We start from the raw sequence: 21,969 nt of genomic DNA on the forward strand, positions 1-21,969 counted from the left end.
GTTGTTTTTCTAGCTGTTGCTGTTGTTTTAGTTGTTGTTGTTGTTGTTGTTTCATTTCGTTCTATATAATTTTATATCAGCATTCAGACTTATCCTCTTCAACAAGATATTGCGTATCCTTGCCGGTGTCCGCCGACGGATCCAGCTCTCTGGTACGCAACTGTAATTGCGGTGATGATTTGTGTGTTATGCTGCTGGGCGCTAATATGGCCGAGACGGGTTCGGTGAATGGACCAACCGTTTTGGTTTTGGAGGGATCATGTGGCACTTCGTAAATACCTGAAAAAATAAAAATAGAAATAAGAAATTGTGGGTCCATAATTTTATCTGGGATCTTCTCAAGAAAGTCGTCAGTTATTGAGTTTTAAGGAACAATTCTTAGTAGGGACACTATCCTATAAAAGTGTTAAGAAATTGGATATTAAGAAGTTGATGGAGATTCGACAAGGTCTGCGTCCACACTCTGAAGCGTATTCTGGTCTGTTGTAGTATAGTCAAATAGGAAATGGGTCAGAGCTCTCTTTTTCTCTCTCAAGCGAAAAAATACAAGAGCTCCAAAAGCTGATAATGCCAACAAACAGGTCTATTCGAAAAACATAGACGATAAAGATTTTAATTTATTATGAGAGTCAGCGAAACTCTTAAAAAAATCCTCAACAAAAATTTAGTTAACGACAATTTTTTTCGTCCTATTAATCGAGGTTTCTTTCCATTTGGACAGAGTTTCCCTAAACAACTAAATAATTTGATACGTATAAGCTCTACTTTTTCTTTAACTAACGTCTATTGGGTTTAGATCTCACGTAAGAATATCTTCAAGGCGCTCATGCTACACGCTTGCCTTCTCCAGTCTTATACCGCAGATGCGGTCTACCTCTTTGTCGTTTCCAACCACTCTCGCAGCGAAAACCTTTTCCGCTGGAGACCCATCAGCCACTTTCATACAACTAACTAACTCATAATCTCAAATCAATCCAAATATTTGACACCAAAAAATGTTAAACATATGCATGTCCGAATTATATTATATGCCATACACCCCTTTCCCTGTGATATAAAATATTTGCCATTTACCTGTTCCATTACTCAGGCTCGGATCTGTGTTTGTGCCGGACTGCACGGCATCGTACATCGGATTCGAGAAGTCGCGCGTTTTGGCCGTATTCACAGTCTGTAGATTATAGCCCTCAATGGGAGCTACATCGTTGGACGGACCCGCCGAGGCGCCACCTGGAAAATCTGGAGCGTTGAATTCAACATTCGTGCCATGGCGGAAGGTGACACTTTGCGACGACGTTAATGTGGGCAAACGCGCCAATTTGCCACTGAAAGTGGAGAAGACTCTTTAATTTGTATAAAGCATATAGCAGAAGAAAACAAATAAACTCTATACTTACAATGGCTTCTTCCGTATGACGTACCACGCACCGCCCGCCGTCAGCAATACCAACAATATCACCATTATCGGCACCACAACAGCCGTTACATTTGCGCCGCCGTGGCCGAATGCGCCCGCCATGCTGCGATCGCAATGCTCACCCTTGAAGTCGGGCTGGCATTCGCAGTACAAATCACCGCGTTCATCTTCGCGGCATAGACCGCCATTCTGGCACGGGCAAATGCGCGGCGATGGACGCGGCCGCTCAGCTGCAGCGTCACAGATCACTTCGGCAGTGCTGCGATGCGAGGGCAATGGACCGGAGTTGTCTGGACAAGCGCAACGATGACCGCCAGGTACGAGCAAGCACAAATGTGAGCAACTTGAATCGTAACATGGATTGCGTAATGAGGTGTTGTAACGTTGCTCGTGGTAGACCTTAATGCCGGACGGATTGACGAGATTACGGTGAACGGTAACTTGTACGCCACGACCGAACTTGTCCTGACGTATCACTTCGCCGGAGTCACGTGTCACCCAATATATCGTGGATTCGAATACATCCAAAGAGATGGGATGACGTAGCTGATCGCCCTTCACTATTAACTTACGGTACGAGCCATCGGGGCGCATTGATTCGATAGTGTTTAATTTGGTGTCCACCCAGTAAATTGTGTGGTCTTGGGAGTAGTCGATAGTCAGACCAGTTGGATGACGTATGTGGTCGGTCATGAGCGGACGGCGTTTCGAGCCATCCATCCAAGAAACCTCAATCTTTGGCGCAGAACCAGCATCAGCCCAATAGATACGTCCCAATTGTGGATTCACCACAATGGAAGTTGGCACCTCAAGGCCGGCATTAACTATCGAACGTCTGTAGCGGCCATCTGTTTTAGCAACCATAACGCGTCCACGTGGTTTCGAGCCGGTGCGGTCCACCTCAGTCCAGTAAAGATTAGATGCCAGCCAGTCGACGGCAACAGCTGTTGGTTTGGAGCCACCCTTCATATTGAGATCTTGTGCGAAACCGATCTTTGCCTGTCCATCCAGAGCATTCACCATGTACGAACGTTTGATTGTCTTGTCGTAGCTGTCAGCCCAGAAGACGATCTGCTGTTGTGCGTCATAATCCAAAGCTTCAATACGTTTCTCCGCCGCAATCACATCAAATTCTTCACGTTTCTGCAGATCCAGGGCACGTATTTCTGGTCCGTTAGCAAATACCAACACAATATCTTCTTTCTCAGCACGACAAACACCGGATTGACTGTCAACCAAGCGGAAACCTTCGCGACATGAGCACGAGTAAGTGCCATTGAGATTCTGACATTTGTGAGAGCAGGTATGTTGTCGTGTGACACACTCATCCACGTCCAAGCAGCGCTTCTTATTTTCCGCCGATATTATATAGCCCGGATAGCAGGCGCAAATGTAGCCACCATCGGTCAGATTGTGGCAGTGGTGTTCGCAACCGCCTCGCGTCAACTCCGAGCATGTGTTCGTGTGGTGACAACCCAACTCATCGGAAGCATCACCACAGTCATCCGAGTAATCACAAACTTGCGCGCGCTCCACACAATTCTTATTGGCGCATTGGTATTGTGTATATAGGTCACATGGCTTCTGTTTGTTGGCGCACAGAGTCATATTATTTTCGTCCGAGCCATCACCACAATTATCGATGCCATCACAAATCTGATAACGCGCCACACAACGGTGATTAGCGCACTGGAAGCGACGCAGCGTGTCGCAGTTGAAATCGGTGCAAACCTTAACATCCTCATCAGAGCCATCACCGCAATCGTCAGTGCCATCGCAGAGATCCGAGGGTGAAACACAAAGATTGTTATTACACTGGAAGCGCGATTCGGGACAGTAACGGCCGCCGGGGAAGCGTGGTGGACAGTCAATTTCGTCAGACATATCGCGACAATCACGATCGCCATCGCAACGGAAGTACGAGGCAATACAGTGACCAGACATACACTGGAATGTGCCATTCTTGCATTTATAGCCCTCACAGTTCATCTCATCCGAGTTGTCGCCACAATCGTCCTCATGATCGCACTGCCAACGTGACGAGATACACTTGCCATTGGCGCAGTGGAATTCCGACTCGGAGCATTCGCGATATTTACCCTTGCAAATGGCGTCATTCTCATCACTACCATCACCGCAATCGTCCGAGAAGTCGCACATCCATTGTCTAGGGAGAAGAGGAAGAAATAAAAAAGAGAATATTAACAAATACGGTAAGTTCTAGTAACGGTGTTTTCGCCTTACTTTGGTATGCAGCGATTGTTGGCGCACTTGAAGTCGGTCTCGCTGGAGCATTTTGGACAGTTCTCTGGCAGCTCGTCGCTATTGTCGCGACAATCGTCTTTGCCATCGCAGAAGAGCCATTTTGGTATGCAGCGATAGTTGGATTGACCAGGACAGCGTTGCCAGCCCGTGGTGCAGTTACGTTGACGGCACATATACGCCGGCTCATCGGAGTCATCACCGCAATCATTGTCAAAGTCACACATCCACAGTTTCGGTATGCAGCGGCCGTTCTTGCAACTGAACTCCGTTTCCGGATCGCAAGCGCGTTTGTCTGAGGGAAGATAAAATAATTTTATGAGCTTTTTTAATTCAGGGATAAATTTTATGCTGGTTAAACTTACGACACACAGCCGGATCCTCGTCGCTGCCATCCTTACAGTCAGCATCGCCATCACAACGCCAGCTGTCCAGTATGCAACGTCCGCTCGACTTACATTTGAAGTCCGATTCGGGGCAGGGTAGATCGCAGTTTTGTTCATCACTACCATCGCCACAATCGTCAGTGCCATCACAGATCGTCGCCGAGGGTGTGCAATTCGTATTCTTACACTGGAATGTGCCAGCGCGGCAGTGACGTGTCGGACAAGTTGTGGGCTCATCGGAACCATCCTTACAATCCTTTTCACCGTCACACTTCCAGAACCAGGGTATGCATTTCTCGTCGTTGCCGCCACAGCGGTGCTGACCGGCGGTACAGTTGGCTATGCAAGTTTTACTGTCGCGTGCCAAATAGAATTGATTGGGACAGGCGCACTTGTAGCTCGGCGCGCCCTCCTCGATGTAGCCCTCAATATTAAAGTAGGTGGACTCTGGTGGTGGTGCAATCAGACATAGATGTGAGCAGCCGCCATTATCCTTGCCACAAGGATTTGTGTAAGGTAATTGACGCAGCGGATGATTGATATGTATGTCGTATGGACGGTGTGTCGTATTGCGTAGCACGGTGTAATTTTGACCAGTAAATTTATTGGCGCGCATGATGCCCTTCAAATTCCAATCGGTCCAGTAGAGATAGTCATCGAAAAGTGATAGCGCGAAAATGTGTGGCACCTTTACGCCCGATAACACGACATGACGATGGCGACCTTCCAAATCCGTGTAGGCAACGTAGTCCAAATGAGCGTCAGCCCAGTAAATACGATCAGTGAAGTAATCGAGCGTCAAAGCGTTTGGCCAAGCAATATCGTCGTCCCAGGTGAGTATGCGCGTAAAGTTCGAGCCATCCATGCCCATTTTAGCTATGTAAGCTTGCAAGTGCCACGATGTGAAATATAGATAACCAATACCGGGATGCACGACAAGCGCCCGTGGATCAATCACGCCACTGCGTAGTGTCTTACGTTTTGTGCCATCCAATTCCGAGACGTCCAAATTCTTCGAATGTCTATCCAGCCAATAGAGTTTACGTCCCACCCAATCGACAGCAATGCCCTCCAAGCCGTGTGAGTCATGACGTATTATGGCTTCACGCTCGGGTTTTTCATCATCATCGAGCCCATACTTGGAACGGAAGATAGTTTTGGCGGTCACATCGCAGAAATACATATATTGCTCTTGTATATCAAAGTCCAAAGCGACGACATTCATCAAATCTTGATGCATGAGATTATACTGCTTGCCATCGAGCGACATATTGCGTACATAATATTTGTTGGTGAAGACCAGCCAAGGTGTTTCGGTGTCCTTACGTTTGCACGTATGCTCGTCCGTTTGACGTTCGTAGTAGCGTTCGTCGCATTTGCAGTAATAGCCGCCAGGTGTGTTCGAACAGTGTTGTGAGCAAGCACCAGGTAACTCCAGACATTCATCGATATCAGCACAAGCCTTGCCGTCGGGCATGAGTCTGTAAAGTGGAGCAGAAAATTTATTTATTGAGTAAAAAATAATACTTTGTAAGTGTCTCCTAATAATACGCACTTATAACCTTGGTTGCAATCACAGTAGTAGCCAGTGAGCGTGTCCACACATTTGTGTCCGCACTGGTGTATCTCCACCTTCGCGCACTCGTCCACATTGCAATGCGCCGGCTCATCCGATTCATCGCTGCAGTCGGGTACTTTGTTACACACTAAATGATAGTCAATACATTGTCCATTCGTGCAGGTGAATTGACCGTTCGGACATGTTGTGTTCTCCTTCTTGCAGCCCACTTCATCAGAATGATCGCCACAGTCGTCTTCGCCATCGCAACGATACTGATTGCGTATGCATTTGAAGTTCTGACATGTGAATTCTTGTTCGGAGCAACTCTTGTATTTGGAACTGCAGAATTTTCCCTCATCAGAGCCATCGCCGCAGTCATTGTCATGATCACAAGTCCAGCCCTAAGTTTGGTTTGGAAAACATAAAAATTTCTAGCCGAAATTTATAAAGTTTGGGAGCTCTGAGACTAACCTTATTGATGCAACGGCCGTTATCGCAAGTGAACATGTCCTCGCCGCAAGGTTGTTGTGTCGCGCAGAAATGCAGTGTTGTATTTTCATCCGCGCCATCCACACAATCCGGATCGCCGTCACATATCCATTTCTTCGGTATGCATTGAGCACGTCCCCAGGCTTTATTCTCCAGACAAGTGAATTCTGTTTCTTCATCACATTTGCGGTCATCTAGATAAAAGAAAGAAGTAAATTTGAAAAGCTCTTTATAACCTAAAAGTTCTGCGAAACTTACTGCATTGGTGTCTGCTGTCCTCATCACTGTTATCCAGGCAATCGTTATCACCATCGCAAATGTATATTCTCGGTATGCAGTTACCATTGTCGCAGGTGAAGAGATCACCGAAGCAAGTGCGTCCCTCGGATTTGCAATACTCTGGTGGTTCATCGGCACCATCACCGCAATCATCATCGCCATCACAATACCAAGTGGCCGGTATGCAGCGGTGGTTGGGGCAACGGAAGCTGTTGGTTGGGCAAGTGCGTTGACCGCAGTGTAGTGGATCCTCATCGGAGTTATCACCGCAATCGTTGTCGCCATCACAAAGCCAATATGGTTCCACACAGATATTGGTCTTTTCGCATTTAAGATGATTCGGTGGACAAGTCGTATTTTGAGGACAACGTTCGTGTGTTTCGTCTGAAGTGGTATTGTCTTTGCAATCGTTGACGCCATTACAAACTTGTGTCATTGGTATGCACCGACCATTACCGCAAGTGAATTCGCCATCAACACAAGGCGGATAAGTACAGTCGATCTCATCTGAGCCATCCTTGCAGTCGTTCTCATGATCGCACTTCCACGACTTGAAGATACAACGTCCATTGTTGCAACGGAATTCAGTGGGTGAGCACGAATGATAGGCGCAGTAATTTGGATCCTCATCTGAGTTGTCGCCACAATCGTCATCACCATCGCAAGACCACATACGCGAGATACACTTGCCATTCTGGCAATAGAATTTGCTTGCCTCGCAAGTGTTGTTGCGTGGCGCACACATGCGTCCCTCGTTGACCACCTTTGAGTGGCCGTCACACTTGCATTCTGCCTTGTCATTCGGTGCCGGATGACAGCTTTGCGCGCAGCCACCATTCTTGATAAGACATGGATTAACTGAACATTTCTGTCGTTCAGCGCTGTAGACACGTATATCACGTGGTGAGTCCTCTAAACGTTTCACCATCTCTACGACATTGGCGCCAGTATGCTTCTCAGCACGATATACGCCACGTAACTGTAAATCTGTCCAATAGATATAATTTCGGAACACGGTTATGGCGAAAGGATATATTGTGGCATCCACGAGCAGTTCACGGTTCTTGCCATCCAAATCGGAGCGTTCGATCTTCTCGCGCACGGCGTCGGTCCAATACAGTTTACGTTCGTCATAATCAATTGCAAGGCCACTGGGTTGTGAGAGTTCTTTGTCAACAATGGCGCGTTTCAAGGAGCCAGCCATCGTGGTGCGGAAGATTTTGCCCGACGTACCGAAACGACCCCAATCGGTAAAGTATAGTGTGCCATTGCATGGATCTAGCACGATAGCACGTGGTCGTTCCACACGCGTTATCATTACCAAATCTGTGCCATCCAAGTTCATGGCATAAATTGAATTATTCGAGCTGTCAGTCCAGTAGATCTTCTTCTGTGTCCAATCGTAGGCGATACCCTCCGGATTAATGCCTCTGCTCAGCACCACATTAACATCATTGCTGTTCGGATTGTCAGCCTTGGTGTAGGCAATCTTGGCCCATGGACGGATTTGTGTGAACAACATGTGATTGTCTGCAAAGTCAAAGTCGAGACCGACCACATTGGTGAGATTGCTCATTGGTGTAAATGGCACTTGTGTGGAGTGTGGATCCAAGTTGACAGCGCGTATTTCAGTGCGTGTTGCGAAAACGAGATACTCATTGACCACCTCACATTTGCGTTCGTCATCTGCAAGTTTACCGGTGGCACAATCGCAACGGTAATGTGCGCGGGAAGTTGTCGTTTGATCAGGTGGAAAACTGAAACAAAGTTGATCGCAACCGCCATTACCGAGACGTGCACACGGATTGCCCTCATCCTGTGGCTGATTGTTGATATTATAAATGGCGATGTCACGTAACTTTTGTAAATTAGTGCGCACACGTACCGGTGCCGATTCGTTACCTGATAATTTGGAGGCCTTATATACGGAGTTCAAATTACGATCCACCCAGTAAACATCGCCGAGATGAATAGCTATACCCATTGGATTGGCTAAATTGCGACGGATGACCTTACGATTGCCACCGGAGAAGGAAATCTTTTGAATGGTATCCAATTTTGAGTCCACCCAATAGACATCATGTGTCAACATATCGATTGTCAAATCACGTGGATTCGATATACCGGATGTTACCAAAGGCGTCCAGTGAGAGCCGTCTAAGAATGCCTTACCAATGCGTGGGTGTTGACCATAATCAATCCAGTAGAGTAGACGTTTGATTGGATTTACAGCGAGTTCACGCGGTGCATCAGTTGTCGTCTTCACCAGCACTTTGCGATTGCTGCCATCCAACCAACAGACTTCGACATAATTCTCATGTGGATAAATATTTGTGAAGTACATATTGCCAGCGACCCAATCAATGGTCAGACCACGGATGCCGTTGCTACCAATGCCATCCTTAACGATATGTTGAAGTTCGGTGCCATTTGGACGACGTCGGAAAATGCCATTCCATGTGCCGCGGTTGTATTCGGCCCAGTAGATCCATTGTTCGCGGAAGAGCACATCAACGTGTAAGATGTGATGACCAGGTCCACTAATTGGTACCATCGCCTCAGAGCTGTCGCTCAAACTATAGCCACGAGTCACGTCAAGTTGTGACACGACGGCAAAGGTCTTATATGCCACACAGTTAATATCGTTATCCTTGCGATAGCCTACGCCGCAGGCACAGGTGCGCGACGAAACATCATCCGGTATGCAGAGATGCTCACAGCCCCCGTTATTCATTTGGCAAGGATGTTGCATCATGGGACGCTTTTTGAAGATGATCATGCTACGCAGATCAGGTTCGTTGTCCACAATTACTTTGGGATTATCGCCACGTGGCAAGTCAATGCGTACGATCTTCTCATAAATTGGATCGAGATAGTACAGTCTTGAATCTAAAATTCCCAAGCTTCTTGGACGCGAAATCGCATTCTCTTCTGATAGCAATACACGATGGTCCTCGCCGTGATAGTCCATGACACAGATAGTCGGTGGATATTGTGTACTATAGTAAACCAATTTCTTTTCGATATCCAAAGCAATACTCTCGGGTTGGTCGATTTCCGATTTCAGCACCATGGGATTATTGCCGTTCATATTGACACGCCCAATCTTCACAGGTACACCATAACCACCCTCATCGATCCAGAAGAGTTTGCCATCGTTGGGATCTAGCACCATTTGTTTGGGTTTCGAAACGGATGTTTGATTGCCGTCGTTGGCGAGGATGATCGTGCGATACTTGATTTTACCATCCACGCGCACCGCCTCAATATTGCTGGCAATGCGGTTGCCCATATACAGATTGCGGCCCAGCCAGTCAAAGGCGATGGTGTAGGGGGAACCGACAATGCCCGTATCGGCGCCAAGGAATTGTGTCTTGTTGCCACCACCGTAAGGTGTGGAGAATATCGTGCAATTTTCATCGTCACCTTCGCGTCCTTGCACCCAATATAGCGTTTCACCTTTGCGATCGAAGTCCAAGCCAGTGCTACTTTCAATGCCAATAACCGGTGCGAGCGAGCCAGCGCGTGCATCACCGCCATTCAATGGTATATCGACAATTTGTGTGCCCTTTACAACAACCAAGAATGGATTCTCTTCTTCGACGCAACGACCCTCGCTCATTAGACGGAAACCTGGTTTACACTTGCATGAGAAGCCCTCCTCTGCACTTGGACTCAGCAAGCAGAGATGTTGGCAATTAGATTTCTCACATGGATTCGGATGAATGGGCTGTAGTGAAGGATGGTGTACGTGTATGGAGAGTGGTTGACTGATTAGATGCGAGACAACTGTTTGATTCTTGCCACGGAATTTGTTGGCCGATAGCACACGATTCAGTTGGCGATCTGTCCAGTAAAGTGTGTCTTCGAAGAGTGAGAGCGAGTGTGGATGTAGTAAGTAATGACTGTTGGCTAAAACTTGTTGTCGACCAGTGCCATTATAGTAGCAGAAGTCAATGAAATCCAATTTAGAGTCTGCGAAGTACACACGTTTGGTGGCAATGTCCAAAGTCAGACCGTTAGGCCAATAGATTTTCGTATTTATAATTGTTTCACGCATTGTACCATCCATACCGACGCGTTCGATGCGTGGATTCTCACCCCAATCGGTCCAGAAAATGAAACGTGCTTCGGGGCTCGGATCGAGGCACATACCACGTGGTTGTGTTATATTTTCGCGTACCAAAACCAAACGATTTGAGCCATTTTCTGCAGATACTTCAATCGTATTCAATTTACTGTCCAACCAGTAGAGATTTCGCGCAACCCAATCGTAAGCCAAACCTTCAACCAAATCCAAGCCGGTATTGATGATCTCTTGCGGTTCTTGACCACGATCTAAACGTGAGATTTTCTTCAGTTTCATATCACTCCAGAATATTGTGCCTGTGTGCATATTTGAGGCAGTCGCCACTACATTCTCTACAATTATTGGCACACGCTCCAAACCTTGCTCCTTCAAATCCGCAACGAGTATAGAATGACGATTTGATATAATTAGGAATGCAGCTGAGTGATTGACTGCCTTGCAAGTGTGCTTGTTCGTCTCCAATAAATAACCATCGGTACATGAGCAGAAGTAAGAGCCCTTGGTATTTGTACATTGTTGTGAGCAAAGTCCTGGTGGATCGCATTCATTCATATCGACGCATGTATAACCATCTTCACCGATCTCCGAGCCTGGTGGACAAACACAAGTGGCGCCCAAGGGTGTCTTCTGACAACCATTTGAGCAAAGACCACCTTGATGTGTACACTCAGCCAAATCACAACCTTCACCTTCATCCGCGCCATTTGGACAATCGGGTGTACCATCACACACTGAGGTCATATTGACACAACGTTCGCTAACATCCGGACACTTCCATTGACCGTAGGGACACTTGAATGGTGGCGGTACGCAGGCATGCAATGAGCTCTCATCCGAACCATCGCCGCAATCGTCTTTGCCATCACAAATATACGCTTTGAAGACACAATTCGAGTTGTTACATTTGAAGAAGTTCTGTGCGCAGGTAATTTGTCCACAATCCTCTTCATCAGACTGATCGGAACAGTCGTTGGAGCCATCACAATGCCAAGCGATTGGTATACAGAAGCCAGAGGACTTGCAACGGAAGTGTTTTTCCAAATTACACTGATTGGGACCCATCGACGGGCAATCCAGCTCATCACTGCCATCATTACAATCTGGTATGCCATCACATTTGTATGATTCCTCAACACACTGTCGTAGATCGGCGCATTTAAATTGATTTGCCAAACAAGTAATCGGCGGACAGTCCTTCTCATCCTGTTTGTCAAAGCAATCATCATCGCCGTCACATACCCAACTCTGGGGTATGCAGTGACCCGTGCGCGGACACGTAAACTGGAAGTAAGCGCAAGTTTTCTCAGCACAGAAGTCACCCTCGTCGGAGCCATCGCCGCAATCGTTCTCGCTATCACATTTCCACATGTTCGGTATGCAGCGGCCATTGTCGCAGGCAAATTGTGCAGTGCCACAAGTGACATTACCGCATTCGAACTCATCCGAGTTGTCGCCGCAGTCGTTCTCTTGATCGCAACGGAAGTTGAGTGGTATACAACGCCCAGATTTGCATTGGAACTCATTGGAGCCGCAGGTCGGTTCTGTTGTTGAGAAAGAGTAATGAAAATATGGTTTATAAAAACTGTTATTTATTTTTTTACAAAAATATTTTACTTACTGGTGCAATTTTGCTCCTCATCACTGTTATCCAAGCAATCGTCATCGCCGTCGCAAACCCACGATTTGGGTATACAACGTTGGTTGTTACAGGTGAAATCCCAAGTATTGGGACAGGGTTGTACCGGTGGTTCTGCATTGGGGTCGGCCATACAGGAGCGTTGATCTTCGGCCAAACGTTCACCGTACGGACATGAGCAGCGCGTCTGCAAGGACGGCAACACGGAGTCGTTTCTTGGTATGGCAAAGCAAATCTTCTCGCAACCGCCATTATTTACATGACAGGGATGTATATCGGTTATGGTTTGCACTTCGTGGCTGTAAACTTTCACGCCATACAGCCGATTAGTTTGCGGTTCGCGGACCATCATTTCCTCTTGTTCGCCAGTAAGTTTGTGCAGACGTATGATGGCATCGAGACGCCAGTCAGTGATGTACATCCAATCGTTGTGTATGACAATCGAGAATGGATGACGCACCAAACGTGAGTTAACCGTTTTAATGTCGGTACCATCGAGATTGGAATGTTGTACATGATCCAGCAAAGCATCGCACCAGTAAACGCGATCCTCTTTGAAGTCGATCGATAGACCATTGGGCCAGCCTAGTGTGACATTCTTGAAGACAAGCAAATTGGTGCCGTCAGTATTTGCACGAGTGATATTTGCGGGACGATCCCACTCAGAGAAGAAGATAAAACCTCTATTGGGATGCACAACAATGGCGCGTGGACGTTTGAGGTTCTTCAACAGCGTGCGTCGATAGGTCACGTTACGCGTAGAGAGCACATTAAGCGTGCCTTTACGTGAGTCGATGTAGTAGAGATTTTTCGAAGCCCAATCCACTGCCAAGCCCTCAACACCTTCGTTCTGTGAAGCAAGCACAATTTCACGTCCGGTGCCATTACGATGTACACGGTAGATGACATCCTGCAACACATCTGAGTAGTAGATAAACTCATCGCGTGAATCGTAATCCAATCCCACGAAGCGTGCACGTCTCGATACCACCGGCAGTATGGCATCGCTGAAACCCTCAATAACTGGTTCCAGCACTTTACCTTTGATGAAGCGCTGTTGTGAGTACATCAAGAACTCACGCACTATTTTACAATTCTTCAAGTCCGTCTGCAACTGGTAACCTGTATGACAGGCGCAACGATAACCCAAACCGGTGGGTGCACCTTTAACAGCCGTTACAATACACATGTGATTACAACCGCCATTGTTGTTGCCACAAGGGTTCGAAACACGTGGCTGACTTAATGCATGTACAGCGACAATACCTTTGGGTTCGCGTATATCCTTCGCCTTGTAGGTAACCTGTATCGATGTGGGTCCGGCATACTTGTCTACAGACATAATGCCCTGCTTGGTGGCATCCGTCCAGTAGATGCGATTTTCAAAGAGTGCCAATCGTGATGGACTCGGCACTTGTTGTCCGCGCAGCACCATAATGCGGTTTTCACCCTCATAGTTCACAGTTTCAATATAGTCCAGCAGTGAGTCGCACCAATAAACGCGCTTAGCAATAATATCTACAGTTACACCAGAGGCTTTATACGCAGCTTCGGAGACAATGGAACGTGCATGTGTACCATCCATATGTGCGCGTAAAACTTGACCACCATCAGCGACAAACATGAGACCAGATGTGGGATCCAAAGCCAAATCGGCAGGACTGGTAAGATTTGAGCCCAACACAACGGCATGCCAATGACCGCTCAATTCGAAAACGTCAATTTTTTGACCAATCAAATCGGCCACGTAGATCTTGTCGCCCACCCAATCGACGGCCAGCGCGACGGGCGCCCACGTACCGGGCAGTGTGAGATCTAGCGGCGAGATAGCACCGTTGAACACATCCAGTGGTATGGATTGCACCTTACGTGTCTTAATGTCGGACCAATACAAAGTGTTGCGCTGATAGTGGAAGGCCACACCGGAGGCCGCAGTAGCATTGGCCAGCACGCGTGGATCGCCACCATGCGCCGACATGCGCACAATAGCACGATCGTGAGCGATGATCAGCTGCATAGTTCTCGGGTCTGGCACAATACACTTCGTGCCATTGAACAAACTATAGCCTTGCGTGCACTGACAAGTAAACGAGCCATCGGTGTTCGTACACAACTGATCGCAATAACCCCATTCGGCGCATTCATCACGATCCATGCAAGTACGATTATCGGCGGCAATGGACTGACCATTCGGACAGTAGCAGGCGCCACCTGTAAGCGAAGGACCACAACGATACTCGCAACTGAGCGCGGGACACGAGGAGGTAGCTGTGTGGGTTGAAATTAGCAAAATAAGAGTGAATAAGTAATTGAAGGAAGAGCTGTCAAAATGTAAACGAAAATATTGAGTTTTTGACAAACTTACAGCAAGCGGTCTCCTCATCACTGCCATCTTCGCAATCACGATTGCCATCACAGAGTTGTGATTTCAATATGCACTTGGGCGTGCCTTTTGGGCCACCGCGCGGACAAAGGAACTTGTTATCAGGACATGCGATTGCCGTGCAATTGGCCTCATCACTTTCGTCCGCACAATCGTGATATCCGTCACAATAGAAGTTCGATGGTATGCACAGGGCATTCGTGCAACGGAATTGTCCATGATGGCAGGGTGGAAAGTCTGGAAAAGAGAATGGTAAATCGAGAATGAATGAATGCGAATGCGTATGATAGCTGAATGATGTTGGTGCCTGGATGAAAACGACTTGAATTGATGAAAAATTTGTGGCATACACTTAAGCAGCAGACGAATGAAGTGGACGAAAGGAGAACGAAAACTAAAAAGGACGTAATTGGTTTATTGTTCCGTAAGGGATGGGAATTTGTGTGTTGCGGTAGGTTGAGCTACAGAGTTATACTTTTAATAATAGAATTCGGGATCCCGAAGCTGGTTTTGTGACGTTTCTGTGGCACCCTAAGCGCTGTAGGATTTTAGAAAGAGTCCATAAATGAGCCATTCTATACATTTATGAATGGCGAGGTAAAGCCCAGTTATTCAAGTTTTGAAGATGTCTCTCAATGGGTAAGTGGTATTTTGGTTCCCGTGATCTATTAATAAAATTGCATCTCAGATCAATAAATGCGATTTTAATGTTGTGGTAAAAAACTCGTTAACTACAGCGGATTTACTTGTAAAACTCAGTTATTATTTAAATTCGGGACTACAATAAAAAAGGAAAACATGTTCGGGGTCACCCCACAAAATTTAGATTTAATTTTAGAGTTTTTTTGGCATGGATTCCCAGCGGTAGTCCCGAAATTTCGAGATTTTGTGCTTAAAGTCTATGTTAGATGGAACTGCAAATAAATATTAAAAAAAGGGTATTTGCGATAAACAAATAAAAATATTTCTGGGATCCCGAAAAATAATATAGAAATTTCGGGATTGAATGACTTAAAAAATGGGCTACATTGGGATAGTGAGTGAAGAGAAATAATTTTCGGGATCCCGAAAATTAATCCCGAAATTTCGGGATTTATTATCTAAAGAAATGTGCACAAATTTGGAAAAGTGCGTGAACAGAAAGTGACTTGTTGTTGAAGCGAAATCGAATAGTAATAGAAAGAAGATTGACGAGACTACGGAGAGGGATGTTGCGTCGGAAGTTGCACACACGAAGATGCTTTAAATAAACTGCAATCAGCAATCAAAAATCAAAGCGCTTCAAAAGTAACGCTACCTTTAAGGTAACTTAAAGTAACGTAAAACTCTGGGGCGCCAGGGGCCGTTGGTCACTTTGAATGATGTTCATTGGACGCCGTTGAAGAGTTTGACTAACAGCTTGTTATCATTTGCAGACCACTTGGCTGGTTTGCATAAAAAAGCTTACAAAGAAATTTCAGCACTTTTGTTCCAATGCACAAAAAATTTTTTTTGTAACGGTAAACACTTGAATGGCACCAACAAACTATCTGACAACATGCTTCAAATGCACATAATGCACAAGCATGTTTGGCTTGAAGTGCACTAGTGTCTAGAGGATCTGTCGGCAGTGTTTGTGATGATGATGATTACTGACTATGATTTTACGATTGAATACTTACTGCAGCCCTGTTCATCAGATTTGTCACCGCAATCGTCTTTGTGATTACACTTGAGCGAAGCATCAATACACTTCTGCCCATTGGCACAGCGAAACTGATCCAAACGACACGAGATGCCGGTGCAGCCCTCCTCGTCACGACCATTGCGACAATCCAGATAGCCATCGCAACGTTTCTCCTTCGGCACACACGGGCCGGCGAGCCGACTGCCATCGGAGGGTGCCAAACCGCCGGGTGCATTGCAGAATACATCGCTCGATTGACATTTTCTGTAAGCTGTTGTTGAGTGGACGTGCACGAGCAGCGGGATATGGGTGCGCACAATAGTTGCGGACGACATTCGTAATGGTCGTTATCGTTGTTGGTGAGTATTGAGTGTTAGCGACGTCGGAAAATTTGTATTGACAGGCAGCAGAGACACAGCGGCGCAGCCAAGCAAAGCGGAAGTGCAAAGCATTACACAGAGAAATTGGAAGCGGAGATGTATTGACCAGCGACCATTGTGCGTTCGTTTCGTGCCGTTAGAGAAGTGGTTGTGAGTATGCGTGAATTCGACCGGCATCAATAGCATAATGTAGTTGTCAGTATCGGCGGTTGTCCACACGAGCACACACACACACGAGTGCGTTTTGTTGGTGGCGAAATAACGTGGACAGACGGATTTTGTAGGCAACAAAACGGAAAATTGCAGCATCGTCAAAGGCGCCAGAGCGGCAAGTCGGCGGCAGCGTTGTTGACAGTCATCGCAACAGGCGCAACCACAATGGCACGCAACAGAGCAGCAACACACGTGTTCCGTGCGGCAAGGCGAAGCGTCGGTCCACACAAATGATGATTGAAAAGCATGGAAAGAAAAAAATGAGGCAAAAAATACAAAGAATTAGTAAATCGAATTGAATTTTTTCAAGCGTGAAAGTTCTATGCGTTGACATACTTGCAAACATATACATACGCAAGAGCTTAAGCAATGTAAGTGCAGCATAAAAAACGGTAGGGACGCTGTAAAAATTGCTATGACTATGTAATCGGAACAAATTTCGTTTACCACATCCGTTTTTGTGCTGTATGCGCCTAAAACATGTTGTTGTTGTTGCTTTGTTAACTGTTTGTGAATTTATCTGCAAATACTTTTTGTACCTTCTGCTACAATACCCAGCAGGAAAGAAGATTTTTTCGACATCCCGAATTTTTAGGATGAAGTGCTTAAAGCCTTTGTTAGATGCAATCGAAAAGAGATATTAAAACAAAAAATTATGGGGATTTGCGAAAAAAATAAAAAAATATTTTTGGTATCCCGAAAAATAATACCGAAATTTCAGGACTGAGTGCCTTAAAAAATGCACTGCATTAGGATAGTGCGTGAAAAGAATGTGATTTGTTGTTTGAGTGTGGAATGTGTGGAAAAAAACTTTCGGGATCTCAAAAAATTGTCCCGAAATTTCGAACGAAATGTGCACAAATTTGGAAAAGTGCATGAAAAGAAAGTGATTTGTTGGTTAAAGCGAAATCGAATAGAAATAGAAAGAAAATTTGCCGAGACTACGAAAACGTTGGAGAGTTTTTCAGTTTTTGAAACAGCAATTTGAAATATCGAATGCGTACTTCTCTACCTCAGAAGCTGCTCACTAGCAGTTCCCCGTTATCGGCTCACTAGTCAAGTGTAATTACTAGCCGTACCGCAAACTGAACGATTGAAATCAAGTACTTGTATGGGAAAAGTTTTTATTGGACAAGGCATCTTAAAAACACTTGTCAAAGGATTATGGTCTCTAAACAATAGTACAATCTCCAAAGATATCATTCACATTGGACCACTATAGCATATAGCTGTCATACAAACTGACCTGTCAAAAACAGATTCTTTTATGGAATCACTTTTTTTTTTTTGTGAAGGGTATTGTAGTTGCCTTACAGCACTATTTTGTTTTGTTTTTTCATTTCTTTTGTTTCTATTGCTTTACGCACTAGTTGCCATTGTTTCGGCAATGATCGGTTATGAAAGAGAAAATTGGAAATTAAAAAGGATAAGTGAAATGGGAAAATGAAAAAATCAACCTAATTGCCCCATTCAAATGCAAAATAAGGAGAAGAAGAAGAAGCCTTTTGTTGTCATTTACTAGCTTTTATGAGAACACTGCTTGTTTTTTCTTTTATTTTTCTGCATTCTTAGGTCCGCCTTCTTTATACTAGCACTGTTCGCTTCGTACTTGTTGCATGATTGTTTGTGTTGCCTTTTGGCAAGCAGCAAATATGCAGGAAGCAATTCTTCGCTTCATATTCCGTTTGCTGTTCGAAGGAGTGAAATTGAATGGTTCTACATGAATTTGCTATATTTGAGTTCGAAGGGCTTACGTATATACATATGGTTTGTATACATGAAATTTTTAGAGATGCAAGACTGTATGAATAGACAGATTTTGGAAGCAAATCAAAATTGTTTAACTAAGCTTCATAACCTGTTGGATAAAGTTCTCAGAACATAACTGAAAGCTTTGCGGATTTATACCACACCAGACTAGTGCATTATAAGGTGTAAGCCTAAGCTGTACTGTATTTTAGAGACTACCCAAGTTAGTAGATTTGAAAAGACATTGCTATGAATCTGACCAAAATGAAAATAAACCGTTTATTTGACCAAGAGTAAACTCTAAAGTTCTATACAGAGCTTTTCTGTCGAGAATGACTACTAATCGATCATCAGGATGATTTTCACGACATCTCGAATAATCTCTCCTGGACAGCTAGGAATGCCTGTCAGCTGTAATTTTCAGAACCCTTTAGTATGGATCAAAAACTCTTCGCATATCGACAAAGTTCCTTGAGCCTGCCACAAATCTATGGAAGCGGCTAAATTTAATTCTTTTGGTTCGCCGAAAGTTTGATGAAAATTACTATATGCTTTCACTACACCGAGGCCATACATTCCTTGGCCACCTTTGAGAATACTGTCAAGGAACTCTAGACCTGTGTTGTGGTTCTGTTATCAGTGTGAATGCACAACTCTCTGAAATATATATAGTATTTATAATCGTAGCCAGTACCCTGAGTTTAGATCTTTTTAAAAGTTTTTTAAGAATTTGTCTTTAGTGGGTAAAAGTCTTCCATAAAGTAAATAAGTAAGGTTTGTTTCCATCAGGGCATTACAAACCAATTATGACTAAATTTTAGCTATTAGAATTCCATTAAGCCATTAAGAATTCTAAACAGAATTCAAGGAAAAGGTATTGTTGCGAAACGAAAACGCTTTGGTTAGTAATATTAACTTTTTGAAGACAATTTGAAATGATTTAGTTTCTTGAAATATTCAATGATTTCGAATTATCTCCAAAATAAAATAATCGTTTACACTTAAACAATTATGTAAGCTACCGCTCTATTGTTGCACCATTAAATTGCAAAGTAGTACTATCGCAACAGTTTTCTTATGACGTATAAACGTAACCTTTGTTTGAAAATTAATCAAGCGTATAGACACATAACGTCACAATCAGTGCGAAACCTTAAATCAAGGCACCTTTAAGACAAGTAAAGTTAAAGAAACAAAAGCAAATGAATCATGTCGAAACTCAGTGGGGTTGGCTTGAGAAAAATCGCCTTTTGTACGGTCGCACCTCTGTAGTTTTATCACCGACGTGGCCATCATAAAGTACTGAAATAAATGAATGGCCATTGGCTGAATGAGTGCATAAAAGGCACCGCTGGAGCAAAACAGTCAGTAACAGTTTGTGAATAACGGCATAAAGAAAGAGGTGACACATCAACTCATCATTTTCGCTATAACTCAGATGGAAAATTTCATATTTATGGATGGCTCAGTTGGGTATTTAAGGATGAATGAGGAGCATAAGAAGCTGTAAATGTGAGGCATAAATGAAAGAACAGTGATACTAATTATTTTTTTTAGAATTTTGAGGGTTTTTACTAATTTGAAGTGTCACTAATTTCATTAAAAATGAATGTAACGAATTATTAAAATTTATTTTCATTTAATGTTTTGTGTGATTTTGAATAATTGAGGATATAATAAAACAAAAGGAAGTTTGTAGTGGAATATACCTGGGCGGCTGGTTAATGTAGGATTAAAAAGTGCGGAAATATAATGTGTTTTTTCGAATATTTTAGTCTGAGTCTGCGATGAATGAAACCAATTATAATTTATTTTCTGATTAAGGCTTGATGGAGCATGAATCCATGTTTAGAAGTTCACGCAAGTGAGGAAAGTTCTATAATTGCCATTCACTTGGGAGTGGCCAGAAGCGATTATTTTACATATGGCTCAAGCGGCTCACGACTTCCGGTCTTAGACCAAGTATCCAGTGGGTAGCCAAAGAACATCCGTTTGAAGGCGAGCGAGCAGGGTTGTGCGCTGGGTTTGGAACCCCGCCAAGTAAAAAAAACGCCCTCAATGAAAACGATACAACTGCCTCGGAAGAGAAACCCCCCTTTTGATGACGACCATGGCAAACACATTAAGGATAACGATTTAAGGGCATGCACCTAGAATGTCCGGTCTCTTAATTGGCAAGGTGTCGTTGGCCAGCTGTTTGATGGCCTCGTAAAAATAAACGCTGACATCACCGCCGTTCAAGAAGTGCGATGGACGGGACAAGGACTGAGACTGGTATGTCCTTGTGGCATTTACTACAGTGGCCATATAAAGGAGCGTAAATGCGGTGTGGGATTATAAAAGAATATAAGAAAGATAATTCTTTGCCAAAAGTGGTGTGTCAGATAAGATTTTCTGGAAAACTAAAAATTTTTTCTAGAAAAATTCGTAGTTTGACCACTGAAAACCCAAAAAAAGACGAGATCGAAACATTTATTTCGGTTCTCAAGATGTTCAAAATACAAATTACTATTAATTTTATAGTAATTATACCCTGAACAGGATATATTGAGTTTGTCACAAAGTTTGTAACACCCAGAAGGAATCGTCGGAGACCCTATAAAGTATATATAAAAATGATCAGTATGTCGAGCTGAGTCGATTTAGCCATGTCCGTCTGTCTGTCCGTCTGTCTCTATATATACGAACTAGTCCCTCAGTTTTTAAGATATCGTTTTGAAATTTTGCAAACGTCATTTTCTCTTCAAGAAGCTGCTTATTTGTCGGAACGGCCGATATCGGACCACTATAACATATGGCTGCCATACAAACTGAACGATCGGAATCAAATGCTTGTATGGAAAATTTTCACATTTGACGAGATATATTGACGAAATTTGGTATAGATTATTTTTTAAGACAACAATGTAATCTCTAAAAAACTTGTTCAGAACGAATTACTATAGCATATAGCTTCCATATAAACTGAACACATAGTTACTAACAGAAATGCACCTGTGAAGGGCATTTAGCTTCTGTGCAACCGAAGTTAACGTTTTTTCTTGTTTTTTATAAAAATGCATACATATGTATAGTTTCTTTGATTTTTGTGTTTTTTTTTATAATTTTTGTAAGTTTTGAAAATCAATGTTTGAAATCTATGTATACATACATTTATGAAAGACGCATGGGATAACATGGCTAACATGACTACTGTCTGTCTAAAAATTCCTGAGCCTAGTTCATTATCATATCGCTACTACTGTAAAATAATATATATAAATATGTATGCCGCATGGGATATGTATGCCAACACTTTTACATGCATAAGTTATAAACATAGGTATGACAACTCATTCACAATGTATTGTTAACCAGTTTCATACGGAACATGGCATTGTATGCGGCCGCTGGTCAAGCTATAAATTATGTATGTTATATTTATTTTATTTCACACGTGTAATATATAAATGCATATG

At 44.1% G+C, this 21,969-nt stretch overlaps 1 protein-coding gene across 4 annotated transcripts in view; it reads right to left on the reverse strand.

Moving 5' to 3' along the window:
* LOC120775939 (low-density lipoprotein receptor-related protein 2) overlaps window positions 1-21,969 on the reverse strand; it is a 456,014-nt gene continuing 434,045 nt past the window's right edge. For 3 of the 4 annotated variants that reach the window (XM_040106348.1, XM_040106346.1, XM_040106347.1), the window contains exons 5-15: window positions 16,165-16,440; window positions 14,486-14,740; window positions 12,103-14,388; window positions 6,374-12,025; window positions 6,098-6,309; window positions 5,621-6,027; window positions 4,045-5,546; window positions 3,662-3,974; window positions 1,398-3,584; window positions 1,075-1,343; window positions 1-279 (exon numbers count right to left, since the gene is read on the reverse strand). In XM_040106348.1, the coding sequence (XP_039962282.1) occupies window positions 77-279; window positions 1,075-1,343; window positions 1,398-3,584; window positions 3,662-3,974; window positions 4,045-5,546; window positions 5,621-6,027; window positions 6,098-6,309; window positions 6,374-12,025; window positions 12,103-14,388; window positions 14,486-14,740; window positions 16,165-16,440 (13,562 nt within the window). In that variant the 3' untranslated portion in view covers window positions 1-76. The remainder of the gene's footprint in view (window positions 280-1,074; window positions 1,344-1,397; window positions 3,585-3,661; window positions 3,975-4,044; window positions 5,547-5,620; window positions 6,028-6,097; window positions 6,310-6,373; window positions 12,026-12,102; window positions 14,389-14,485; window positions 14,741-16,164; window positions 16,441-21,969) is intronic. The other variant, XM_040106349.1, reaches the window with a different exon arrangement.

The sequence above is a fragment of the Bactrocera tryoni genome, chromosome 4 (assembly GCF_016617805.1).
Source record: "Bactrocera tryoni isolate S06 chromosome 4, CSIRO_BtryS06_freeze2, whole genome shotgun sequence".
NCBI lineage: Eukaryota > Metazoa > Arthropoda > Insecta > Diptera > Tephritidae > Bactrocera > Bactrocera tryoni.